The 14,041-nt window shown below is 40.5% G+C and overlaps 1 protein-coding gene across 1 annotated transcript in view; it reads left to right on the forward strand.

Annotated features, from left to right (window-relative positions):
- Positions 1 to 14,041, forward strand: part of GNAI1 (G protein subunit alpha i1) — a 71,404-nt gene that overhangs the window by 13,461 nt on the left and 43,902 nt on the right. The window contains exons 2-3 of the mRNA XM_074942553.1: positions 12,835 to 12,877; positions 12,960 to 13,101. Coding sequence (XP_074798654.1) covers positions 12,835 to 12,877; positions 12,960 to 13,101 — 185 coding nt within the window. The remainder of the gene's footprint in view (positions 1 to 12,834; positions 12,878 to 12,959; positions 13,102 to 14,041) is intronic.

Genomic DNA, 14,041 nt, shown 5'->3' on the forward strand with positions numbered 1-14,041 from the left:
TATCCTGTTAAATGTAACTTAAATTTCGGGTCAGGAATCCAGAGATAAATACGGTTTTAAAGGTTTGTCTTTTAAAATTTGATAAAAGTGGAAATTATGGAGGGTGAATACTGTACTATTTTTAGGGTTATTTTTAAATTCTAATTTTCTTGTGAAACATTGGACTACTTATAACATACTCTTGTAGAAATAATGGTGTAAATGAAAAATCCTAAATTACCTTTTCTTACTTTTTGTTCCTTGCTTCAGGCCTGATGAATCTAGGTATAATAATAATAATCTAGGTATTCAAGTAATTTGATTACTTTAAACAAACCAAAACAAACTAACAGTGGCCTATGTGTGGTAAATCATTATATTCTATATACTAAAATGAGTTGTTGCATAATTACCCTAGATGATAGGGGTGTAAATAAAATAGAAGTAACCTTAAGTAGTACATATTCTATGTAATCAGCTAAATGAGTTATTGTTGAGAGACTGACTCTAAGGATTTGTCTAGTGCAATAAAGACCTATCGAGGAAAAAATGAAGCAGCAGCAATTCCTCTTTCATCTTAGTTTTCCAGAGTGCTTACCCACAGTGAGAGCATTGAAAGTTTGCCATACACGTGGTTTCTGTTTCTACCTAATACCTAAACACTGGCTGATTTCTAGATCTCGAATTATCTCAAATCTTCTGTCTAACAAATCAGTGTCATTATCACTTCAAAGTCTGTCATGTTATTTTTATGGCTTCTAACAGTGATGTTCTGATCTTTATTTCATGCTTCATTACTTCCTGGGTGAGTTACTGTAATCTTTTATTTTCTGTAGTCTGTAGGTACTATGTAGACAACTTTCTTCTTAAGTCCTTCAAGCTTCTCTCAAATGTTTACATTTCAAGTAACTTGTAAATTCCAAAACAAAAAAAGATAAGAGCAGTTCAAGAGAAGACATAACATTAAAAACATCAGTGTGTTAAACAGGGTAGATTTGATTTAAATCACTAGTTGGGAAGACTCGATTTAATCATGGATTTCTACATAAAAGTGCATTCTTGTTGGTTGTTATAACCTTAATACATATTCTTCACAACTCAGAGATAGATGTAGGTTTCATTTTTAGAAGGTACTCCAGATATATTTTTTTAAATGATTTATTTTGAAAACTTTTCAGATTAGTTTTACAGCTATATCAGAAAATGAATGATTGTTTGGTTATTTCATTTACCAAAGGTAATTGAAGCGCAGATATTTATGAAGTCCTTGGGAGGTGAACTATCTCCAGTTCAACAGGTTAATCATTAATATTTGTAGGATTTTCTTGCCATGCTGTATTAGGAGGAGAACATCACCAGACAGACATTTAAATTGTTTTATTTAACTAAAACAACCATGTTATGTATTCTGGTTTTTTTTCTTCAACAGCAAACGCGTAATATTTTAACACAACAAGCATATGAATTTTTGAATTTAGTTAAACATTCAAGTTTTTTAAAATCAGATTTGTTTTTGTTAAAATTATTTTTAACTAAAATAGTTAAATAAAATATTAAAAACAAAAAAAATTAAATAACTGTGTCAGCCAGATCAACATGAGAAACTTAAAATATTGGCTTCTGCAGCTAACTCAGTCATCTTCACCTTCATTTTCCTGTTTGTTCATAATCTGGAAAAGAAAAACAAGCTTTCCTCCTTTTTCAGGTATCAAACGATTTCTCAATGTGGAATGACTTCTTCCAAAGGAAGAAAATATTCTTTCTACAGAGGCAGAAGAAGCTACTGCTGTTAAAAGTGAGATTATCCCTTCAACAGTCTCTGAATTCAAGTGTTTAAGTGACTTCCACCAGTTCACTGGTGTGACTTTCTTTAAAACGTCATCAGCAAACATATATTTCTTGAATGGTTCACCCTTAGCTCTGAAGTTTATTATAGTTGGCATTTTGGAGGGATGATTGCTGGATGTCCATGTTATAGCCAACTCCTCCTCTTCAGCGGTTAAGGTTTGACCCTGGTACTGAGTATTGAGAATATTTGCAAGAAAATGAGCTGGAGATAGTGCTTGTCCCATTCATTTTTTTAATTATTGTAATTTAACTCCATCATTGCATATTTCTTTTTTTAAGATCTCACTCAGTTCCTTCCAAATTTCAGCAGCATCAGCAATAAAAGGGCTATTTCCCTGCGTTTTGTTCAAAGCTACAGAAATAGGCTTCAGGGTACTCAGCATGTGTTCAACATTTCTTGTAAGCCTAGTGTGAGAATTTTGGCTGTGACAGTGCCATCTAAATATTTTTTCACCATTTTGTTCACAAACTGTCATCAGATTAGGCCAGTTCTTGACATAGTGCTCAAAAGAGTCCGTTACTGAGTTCCATCGCACGTCTTGTGGGAGAGTTATCTTGGTTCCTCCCACTTTTTTCAGAGCAGCTGCTGCAAAGTGGTTGTTATGGAAGAATTTTGCAATTTCAACATTAGCCCGAAGTCTTTGGCTAGGAAGTGCATCAAATGAGTGCAACCGTATGTTATTAGCTTAGGACTTTCTTCACTTTCTTCTTCTCCTCTTGGATACATTTGCAGCATTGTCTGTGACCAAGCTGTGTACTAGACATTTGAATTTTTTTTCACAGTTTGTTATAGCTTTTATTGCTGCTTCTTGTAAATATTCTGCTGTGTGTGCATTTCCTGGTGTATCAATTGTTTCTGTAAGGAAGACATTCTCTTCTTCTGTTATCACACAAGCACATACAACAGGATCATTGTGGACATTGTTCCACCCATCAAGACTCAGGTTAACAATTTCACCCTCTAGACCTTTTGCACACTGCTCAATTTCTCTTTCATACACTTTATCCAGCAATTTGCCTGCAACATCTGCTCTGTTGGGTGGACTGTATCCTGGTCTTAATGAGAACCCACACTTCATTAACATGGTTCAGTCAATCATATGGAAAGGAGAGTTTGTTGCATAAACAAACCAGGCAGATTTTTCATCAATTACCTCTTTCTGTAATATGCTGGTTGTTTCTGGATGATGGAGTTTTTTTTTTTTTTCTTTTTGCTACAGGTGATATACTGTGGCTATATGACATACATGATGTGACTGAAACACTATCATTGGCAGATAACTCTGAAACGATAGAAAATGATGGTGATCTTGAAGGTGTATAGTCTTCAGAATGCTGTATGTTGAGGATGGATTCTCCTAAACAAAATAAGTCAAGTTATTTTATTTATGTAGTTATTTTATTTATGTAGTTATTTAATTATTATTACCATACTGCTCATTTAGTATTACTCATTGCATTCACTGACACTCAATACTACTTTAAAGATGAAATTGTAAAAGGAAGATCTGCCTATTTCAGCTATTTATTTTTTATCAAAACTGTATCTAAAATGATAGTACCATAGAGTAACAACTATATTTTTTGCTCAAACATGAGAATTCAGGAATAGCCCAGAAAGAAGACAGGGAGTCCTTGAGAAAGAAGTATGAATTTAAAAAGTTTACCAACCTGAAGATCCTGTATGTTCAGACATGTTCCTTTCATCATCTTCAATGCAGCTTCCTCCTGAGAAGGAACACTTCTCATGATGTTGTTTCATTTGGGCAACCAGGCCTTGCATTTCTTTGTTGCACTGTTTGCATTTTGCACGCATGCCTGTCTTGCCAATAGGTAGAGGAACTTCATTAAAATATTCCCAAACTGTGTCTCTTTTATGGCCTACTGCCATTATAGGTTTTCCCTTGTAGTGAAAGAATGGTATGGTAGATCTCAAATCAATGAAGGCTACACTCAGAAAGACCTCAAGACTGCTGCTCAAGCAATTTCATTTTTGTTTCTAGTGCTTGTCCCTCCCTTCTCACATTTATCTCCAGACTTCTCCGTGTCCAGATCTATTCCGGCCCCAACAATCTTCTATTCATTGAACTTTTTGAAACTTTTCACTTTTAGAGAGAGGTAAGGGACTGACTGTGTACACAAATTTGCAGAGGGACAATAGGGTTGTGGTCTGATGTTTCTCAGCTATATATATTATTTTAAAACATTTTTGCTGTTAACAAGCAAGCTATCTCTGGAGACACAAATCCACAGTTTGAGAACTGCAAAACTAAGCATCTCTGATGGTATTGTCTAGACTGAGCACTGAGTTCCATTGGGTAGATAGAAAGATTAATCTAAATAATCTATACAGAACCCCCTGGAGCCCCATAAGATTGGGTCCCTAATCCATGAACTATTGGAACTCATTTACAAAACTTTTCTTAAACATTACATTAATATATTGTCTCATACTATAGAATTAGAATTTATAATCCCTATTCCATGATGAGATATCTTTGAGCTATAATGTATCTTAATTAAAACTATCTTTAGATAGGTTTTTTCCTCAAAAAGCATTTTATAAAAAAAATCCAATTTAAATAAACTTTTTTAAAAAAAAAAAACCTTGATTTTTATCCACTCTGGTGTTAAAATAAAACAAAACAAAAAAACCCTCAGGGCTTGTCTATGCTTAAGATGCTGCAGCAAAGATTCTACCTATGCTGATGAGAGGGCTTCTCCTGTCAGCATAGGTAATCCACCTCTCCAAGAGGTGGTCACTAGGTTGACAGTAGAATTCTCCCATTGCCCTGGTGCTATCTACACCGAGAGTTAGGTGGGTTTAATTGTGGCATTCAGGAGTGTGGATTTTTTACACCCCAAGCGATGTAGTTATGCTAACCAAATTTCCTTATGTAGACCAGGGCTTAGTCATCAACATCTACATAACCTTAACCCTGCCCCTGTTTAAAAAAACCAAACAAACAACACTTGCAAGGGAAGAATTAAGGTGATTTAGATGCTGGTGATTGAGAATGTGTCTGTATGTGCGTTTAGCCTATTTCCATAATTTTTAATGTGTTTTGGCTTTTAACACAGATGTGTTCATTGATACTTCACAACGGTGCTTTGCAACCTTAACTGTAACTTAGTTTTGTTTTGGAATTTCCTGTCTGTTTCAGATTTAATAGAGTGATAGACTCTTACTGTTTCACCCAAAAAGCTGAGCGCTGTCTGAAATTTTGGGTCAGTTAAAATTTTCTCTGCCCTGCTTGCAGCCCGTTTTCCTGGTGCAAATACGATTGTTTTATTAACTCCCTGGCCCTATTCCTGAGCCAGATTGAATTGGAAGCCCAGAACCATCTCTGTTTCGCAGCTCCAGCTTCCAGCCAAGCTGTCTCCTTGGCTTCTTCTTTACCGCACCCTCAATTCACAATCATTCCTCTTTTAATGTTTGCAAAAGGAGATCTTTGTGCTTAGACCTTTGTATATCCCAATCATATCCCTAAGGTGCCAGTGTAATATAGTTTGGGGCTTCCCTTCTGTGCTCCCTTATGACCCACCCAAATCTGTCACCCTCCAACTCATGGCAGATTGGAATGCAGTTAAGTTCTTAGCACTCAAAACTTTAGTTATTTGTATAGGGAAACTTTAATTGATAAGTAACTGATAAAGATCTATTTCGTAATGACTGAAATGTTAATTTTTGTTCCTGAGACACATGGTGGGTGAGGTAATATCTTTTATTGGACCAACTTCTGTTGGTGAAAGACAAGCTTTTGAGCTACACAGAGCTCTTCTTCAGGTCTGGGAAAGGTAGTCACTGTCACAGCTAGTAAATACGAGGTGGAACAGACTGTTAAACATCATGAGTTAACACATATTGCAAGAAACTATTCGCTATAAGGTGGGCAATTAACACCTCTGCTGTCGTAGGACAAATGAGGGTTAGTGGGTTAGGCTGTGGCCATGTCTACACTTACAAGCTTAGAGCGGCAAGCCGCTATAAAATCACTCGTGTAGCTGCGTTATGCTGCTGGGAGAGCGTCTCCCACTGATATAGCGATGTGCACACAAGCGCTTATGCCAGCAAAACGTACGCTGCTTGGGATGTATTTTTTTCACATCCTTGAGCAACAAAAATTTTGCCGACATAAGTGCTAGTGTAGATGTGTCCTGTAAACGACCCCCCTGAACTACATAAGATACACCGACATAAGCACCAGTATGGACAGCACTGTGTTGGTGGGAGAGCTTCTCCCATTGACATAGCTACTGCCGCTCGCGAGGGCTAGAGTAGCTAAGCTGATGGGAGAGCTCTCTCCCATCAGCTTAGCTTTCTAACAGAGCTGCTCTTACAGCGGCGCAGCTTCATCAGTGGAGCTGCACCACTGTAAACTCTCTAATGTAGCTGTGCCCTTAGACTGTTGCAATGAGACATAAAACCAGTGTCTGAGTCTATGATTTGTAGTGTCTAGCAAAGTTATGAATTTAAGTTCCCAGGCACATCTTTTGAAGGTGTTATGCAGGTTTCCTTTGAGGATGAGGACAGAGTGGTCAGATATGGAATGGTCATTTTGTGAAAAGTATTTGCCCTTGGGTGATAGGGTGTTTTTGTCTGTGGTAGTTTATTCAAGAGTGTAGTGATTGTCTGGTTTCACCCACATATTTGTCTTTGGGGTATTTGATGCATGTTTTGATAGACATGTATAAGACCCAGGGATCTTGTCGGGTGTGTTGTGTGGGGTGTTGATCATCATACAGTGGAGATCTGTCTGCATGTTTTGCGTCTGTTATGCCAGGGTCTGGTGCCATTTTGAGTTGGACTGTTCTATTCTGTGGGGAACTGGTTTCTGATGATGACAAGGTTGGGGCGTTGTTTGAAGGCCAGAAGAGGGCATTCAGGAAAAATTTCTTTCAGGATGTGGTCTCCATGAAGTATGGGTGGTAATTGTTTCATGAAACCCCATATGGGCTCTAATATGGGGTGGTAGGTAATAGCTAGGCATGTGCATAGGTGTGTGTGGGGAAGCAGAGTTTCTCAGGATATTCAGGTGGCCCATTCCACAGTGGTTCCATCCACATCTCTCTCTCCTATCCTGGGACTAACATGGCTACAACCATGCTGCAAACAGATGTTTTTTTTCTAGCATTCTCAATTTCTAAGTAATGTGGTATGTGTCTACAGTCATGAAACTGTCTTAACTTTTGCTCTCTTACCATTTCAGTTTTTAATTGTAGACTTCTAAATAGAAGAATTCTACTTCAAACCTAATTTAAGCATATAAACTAATTTCTCCAGTCAAGTTAGAGGGATATTGAAAATGGGTCTGAAAATGGAAGTTTAAATCCAATATGAGCTATGAAATCATGACCAACTTCTCCATTATACTATACTTTGATACTATGGTGATAATTATATCTGCTTCTTAAATGATTTTATTTGATCATTCTGAAATAATATTCATCAGGCTTTACCAGTCCTAGTCAGCTCTTCCTGAGAAAGTTATGTATGTAGTTATTTTAACTTGTGAACGACTGAATTTGAAGAAATTAGTGCAACTGAAGATAGAAAGATATAAAAATAGAGCCCTCTAATCTTGTGTAGTTTGGGATTTTGACCCAAACAGACTATTTTTATCCATTGCATCATTTCTAACTTCTTTACAGTCTACCTCATCATTAATGTACAATGCTACTCCATCATCTTTACCTTTATTTCTGTCTTTCCTGAAGAGCACATACCCTTCAATACCTGTACTCCAGTCATGACTACTGTTCTACCATGTTTCTGTTATCCCTATAATATCTAAAAAGAAAAGGAGTACTAGTGGCACCTTAGAGACTAACCAACTTATTTGAGCATAAAGGTGCCACTAGTACTTCTTTTCTTTTTGCAAATACAGACTAACATGGCTGCTACTCTGAAACCTATAATATCTGTTTCCCCTTGGACCAGTTATTCTAGTACCTCCATTTTGTTACCCAGGCTCCTTGCATTTGGTGTACAAACATCTTAGTTGTTTCCGCTTGGCTTCGTACAGATTCCTCACCTGATTAGGTACAGTCATTCTACTGCTAGTATCGCTTACTTGACTTGTAGTGTTGTTTGTTTGTGTTGAGCAGGTGGAGAACATTGTCCCTACCAAATTCCTACTGGAAGTAAAAAATAGGCCTTTGAAGACTTAAGCAGCTCTTGTGACCCACTTCGGTGTCCATCTGCCCTAGCAGCACACTTGACACACTGACAGCACACTTGACACACTGACACACTTACAAGAAGGATGTGGAAAAATTGGAAAACGTCCAGCGGAGGGCAACAAAAATGATTAGGGGACTGGAACACATGACTTCTGAGGAGAGGCTGAGGGAACTGGGATTGTTTAGTCTATGGAAGAGAAGAATGAGGGGGGATTTGATAGCTGCTTTCAACTACCTGAAAGGGGGTTCCAAAGAGGATGGATCTAGACTGTTCTCAGTGGTAGCTGATGACAGAACAAGGAGTAATGGTCTCAAGTTGCAGTGGGGGAGGTTTAGGTTGGATATTAGGAAAAACTTTTTCACTAGGAAGGTGGTGAAACACTGGAATGCGTTACCTAGGGAGGTGGTGGAATCTCCTTCCTTAGATATTTTTAAGGTCAGGCTTGACAAAGCCCTGGCTGGGATGATTTAGTTGGGGATCAGTCCTGCTTTGAGCAGGGGGTTGGACTAGATGACCTCGTGAGGTCCCTTCCAACCCTGATATTCTATGATTCTATGACAGGCTGTGGCCCACAGTTCATGTACACAGAACTTTCCCTTAGTAGGTGGCCAGTGTAACTGATCATAACCAGGTCCAGTGCCAGGCACCAGCTAAGTCTAGCATGCCTTACCTGACTGAAGTGCAGAGATGGCTCAGATTTAGTTTAAGCAGGGAAGCGTCCCTCCTCATGAAGAGGGGAGGAAATTAGGAAGGCCTATTAAGAATACCCCAATACCTTAGGACTTGGTCCCTTTAAGGCGGCAAGGGGTGCTCAGACACCCCTTCAGCCAGCTGCCTACCGTTTACTCAGGCAGTCCTTTTCACAACACCAGCTATGCCACCCAGGGTAAGGAAGAGTTGAGGAACAGAGGGTAGACGTCCAGTGAATGCTTAGCCTTAGTGCTGCCCCTGTCTAAGGGCTTGACTACACTTAAAATGCTGCAGCGGCACAGCAGCAGCGTTTCAGTGAACACTCTGCCTACACCAACGGGAGAGATTCCCTCATTGGCGTAGGTACTCCTCTCCCTGAGAGGCAGTAACTAAGTCAGTGTGAGAAGTTTCCCTTCGACCTAGTGCTGTCTACCCCTGGGGTTAGGTCGATTTAACGGCGTTGCTCAGGGGTGTGGATTTTTCATACCCCTTTCCAATGTCATTATACTGACCTAATTTCCTAAAGTAGACCAGGCATTAGACTTCTCCAGGAAAAAAGATGGGCCTGTGTTTGGGGGGAAAAGTAAGGGTTCTGCCTTTACTTGGAAAAAGTCTGAGCTCCCATGCTGAGAAAGGACAGTGGTTTTAGCAAAGAACCCAGGGAGGTCTGGAGAAGCCAGCTGTAAGCTTCTGGAAATACCTCTGGTATAATCTCTCTCTCAAGGCCAAGGAGGGCCACGCTTCCTGCTTCCGCGGAGGCAGGAGCGGTTCTAACAGTAGAGGCTCCTGCAGAAAGATTCACCCTTCTCATCAGAGAGCAGGAATCAAACACAGTAACTGGTCAAGCATTAGCAACCTTAGAAATTGGCTCCTTCACATACCTCAGTCCTAGGAAAGTGGTCTGGGGGAAGCTGCCAGGGGCTTGGGCCGTAACTTATAAGCTGTAGTTCTACTGCCTGCAGATGCACTCCAAGCTGTCAACACAGAGCTCTTAGTTTTGATGAGGGGCAGAAAGGCGATTGGGGGAAAAGATCCTGGACAGGGAGAATAAAGGAAAGACTAGCTTTAGATTATTCATGAGTAGTGAAGCTACAATGAGTTATAGACTCCACTGATAAAAGACTAGCTCAAGCTCCATTGGACCCCTCTTCTTCTTCTTGTAGCGAAAAGTACAGTAGTGGAGAAACCAAACCAGCAGCCACTAGTGGCAGGGCTTCTCCTGTTCTTGCAGGTGTGTGCCCTCTGCAGATAGTTACAGAAACTATATAGTCAGTATATGGAGTTCTTGAACTGTGCCTTCCAAAGTGAGAGCAAGCAGAAAGAGAGGAAGCTGGGGCATGGTGCCTTGTGACCCCCTTCTATCCCAAATGGATATCAGAGTATTGTTCACTGAAGCTCTGCAGTCCTATGGGGATTGCTAAGTGTCCACCTCCCTTTCTCCTTGTAAGGATGGAGGACGCGTCCCAGTCTCAGACCAATATGATTCAGATGATATGGAATGTTAGGTAGAAATTGTTCCTTCCCCCTTGGAATATAGCACATGCCAACAATAAGCTCTTGCTCACCACCTTAAAAAAGCTAACAATCAGATGCAAAAAGGGCAAATATCTTATTCTCAATCTGGAATCCCTGGAGAAAATTGTGGTTTGGGGATTGTTTAATTTGGGGGGAGAGAGGTGGATTAACAAGGCTGCCTTTAAAATATAGTAGCCCCACAAGACAAAGCTGCTATTCAGTATCTGAAACTTCTCCCCCTCATCCATTCTTGGTACAGGGAGACCCTGATCTCAGTAAATAGAGCTGGTGACCTGAATGATTTTGTAGATTGAAAATTCCCTCAAGCAAGGTTTCAAGTCCTCCATAGCTCTGTGTTTCCATGGCACACTTGGTTCTGCCATAGTGGGTGTATTTTTTGTTTGTTTGGGTTTTTTTTAATTTATTTTTAGTGATGTAGCTGTACACATGCAGACCTCTAGTGTTACTTGCATTAGTACAACTTGCCCCAGTTTGATACTGGGGAAAGTTGTCACTTTTTACATGAGTACAGGGGAGGATTGCACAAGTGCAGCTATGCTGGTGTAGACAAGCCCTGATGGTAGGATGGAATTATGGGAAGGGGGAGAGAGGTACTTCTCCTTTCCAATGTATGGTAGACAGGAGGCACCAACTTTTAGACATACTTTCTAGAGGTTGATACTAAAGTTGGAGGACTCATTAGTCAATCCTTTCTTCCTTCCTAGCAGTTGAGATGGGGAAATATTTGTTCCTAGAGCTCATCAGTGGTGTTGGGGAACCCTCCCCTAGTACCTATCATGTCTATCTGTGGCTGTACGGAATGTGATTATGTGGTACCATATCAGGGTTCTATCAATAGGAGTTTGGGATGGCTGTATTATTCATGAGTAGTGAAGCTACAATGAGTTATGAAGGTCATCCAGTATGAGTCTTGAGAAGAACCTCTGAGAGTGAGTGAGTGAGTGTGTGTGCGCGCGCATGTGTGTGTGTGTACACACACTCTTCAGATTGTGGTAAAATGTACCATCCCAGGCACAGAATTTATGTCCATTTTTTACTATGATGAAGTGATTAATAAAAACCCCAAAACTACTTACATATGGAGGAGAGGGAATCATTCATTGCTGTATATTTCATATGAATTACAACTTACTTACACACACGATTTTCATAACCTTTAAAAAAAGTATAAATTGTTCTTAGACTGAATCTCACAACTTTTAGCCCAAGTCAAACTGAAAGATGTGTTAAGTGCCAAAAGCTGACTAATGAAATGATTGACATAGTGTAATAAAAGGTGTACCTAGTTTGTGTTAATGTGGTCCCATTGTGCCTTTTAGTTCATGCTAGCAGGGTTGATGTGGGGCAGCTCCAGTAAACACTTTAGTGTGCTTTGCAACTCACACACCCATAGCCTGCGTTGCGGGGCCCTGTAGACAAGCCTTTAGATGTCGCAGGAATGACCGTTCAATTACACTGTCTTTCAGGGGAGGTATTGTGAAAGCATGTGAGGGAAAAGGTTGTCAACTTGTTGGTTTAGTTTAGGGTTGGGCAAACTTTTTGGTCTGAGGGCCACATCTGGGTATGGAAATTGTATGGCGGGCCATGAATGCTCACAAAATTGGGGGTTGGGGTGTAGGAGGGGGTGAGGGCTCCGGCTGGGGCCAGAAATGAGGAGTTCAGGGTGTGGGAGGGGTCTCCAGGCTGGGGCAATGGGTTAGGGTGCAGGGGGTGAGGAGTAAGGGCTTCGGCTGGGGTTGCAGGCTCTGGGGTGGGGCTGGGACCAAGAGGTTCGGAGGGTGGGAGGGGGATCGGGGTAGGGCAGGGGGTTGGGGCATGGGAGGAGGTCAAGGGTGCAGGCTCAGGGGGGCGCTTACCTCAAGCAGCTCCTAGAAGCAGCGGTATGTTCCCCCTCTGGCTTCTACGCGGAGGCAGAGCCAGGCAGCTCTGTGCGCTGCCCCATCCACAGGCGCCACCACTGCCACTCCCATTGGCCGTGGTTCCCAGCCAATGGGAGCTGCGGGGGCAGCGCTTGGGGCGGGAGCAGCATGTGGAGCTCCCTGGCTTCCCACATTCGTGAGAGCCGGATAAGGGACATGCTGCTGCTTCTGGGAGCCACACGGAATGGGACAAGCCCCTGACCCCGCTCCCTGGCTAGAGCGGGGCAAGCCCCGGACCCTGCTCCCTGATGGGACCTCGAGGGCTGGATTAAAATGTCTGGAGGGACGGAGGTGGCCCCCGGGCAATAGTTTGCCCATCCCTGGTTTAGTTAGTTGATTCTGCAGGTATGTATTTGACCATTTGTTTGCATTAGACATTCCTGCAGTTTTTTTAAATGAGAAGATTGTGTGGATTGAAGGAGTCTAGCTATGAATATAAAGGCATTTCAGAGTTAAATCTCCTCCTATTGTAATGTGTCAAAAGCAAGAATTTGTAATTTAAACTTCCTGACTGATGTTAAAAGGTAACTTGTAACAATTGTGTTTTAAAATCCTTCGGTAATATATCAGTTAAGGAATTCTTGAAATGTGAAAACTGACTTTTTAACTGTTAGCTTTGGAAACGAAGGGAACTCAAGAAGGATGTATTTTAATAATCTTTACACTTTTATTTTTCAGGAGCTGGTGAATCAGGGAAAAGCACAATTGTAAAACAAATGAAGTAAGTATGGTTAAAAGATATAACTGAAATTATTTACTTGCTTGCGTTTGAATAGAAGACTTAATATTATTTTCCTCCATAGGATTATCCATGAAGCTGGTTATTCAGAAGAAGAATGTAAACAGTACAAAGCTGTTGTCTACAGTAATACCATTCAATCCATTATTGCTATCATTAGAGCAATGGGGAGATTGAAGATAGACTTTTGTGACCCAACCAGGGCTGTGAGTATTGAAGTACATACAAATGTAGATGTGCAGCTAACATGCCATATGTCGTTCAAGCATAATTTCCTGTCCATTGTTGTTGCATGGTAAAGATAATAGAACTTTTTCCCCCTATCCACACTCCAAGAAAGAAGAGAATAAAAAAACAAAACTCCTTAGAGTGAGAAAAATACTTTTCAGAATAATACAGAATCTAAAGAACTTTGGCAACATTTATACAAACCTACCTTGTCTTACCTAATGGGTGCAGACAAACAAAAATATTAATAGTTCACTTTTAACATTCCAAATAAATGACTGACAATTTTCCTTTGCAGGAGGTTTGATTTATAGAGCACCATAAATGGCCCTTGCACTTTACATGGTATATGGCTGCCTTCTGCTTCATGTGGAGAAGGGATTTGAACTTATTTCCTACCTCCCAAGTGAATGCTCTAACTGCTACTCTGCAGTCATTCTGCTCCTCTGTCTGAATGCATAATTATTTATTCATTTATAGACATTGGAACTGTCATAAATATAAAGGGAAGGCTAGCCACCTTTAAATCCCTCCTGGCCAGAGGAAAAACCCTTTCACCTGTAAAGGGTTAAGAAGCTAAAGATAACCTTGCTGGCACCTGACCAAAATGACCAATGAGGAGACAAGATACTTTCGAAGCTGCAGGGGGGGAGAAACAAAGGGTTCTCTCGGTCTGTGTGCTGCTTTTGCCAGGACCAGAGCAGGAATGCAGGTCAGAACTCCTGTAAAGGGTTAATAAGCAATCTAGTTAGATATGCGTTAGATTCTGTTTTGTTTAAATGGCTGATAAAATAAGTTGTGCCGAATGGAATTTATATTCCTGTTTTTTGTGTATTTTTGTAACTTAAGGTTTAGCCTAGAGGGATTCTCTATGTTTTGAATCTGATTACCCTGTAAGGTATTTACCACCCTGATTTT

This window comes from Natator depressus, chromosome 1 (assembly GCF_965152275.1).
Source record: "Natator depressus isolate rNatDep1 chromosome 1, rNatDep2.hap1, whole genome shotgun sequence".
Lineage (NCBI taxonomy): Eukaryota > Metazoa > Chordata > Testudines > Cheloniidae > Natator > Natator depressus.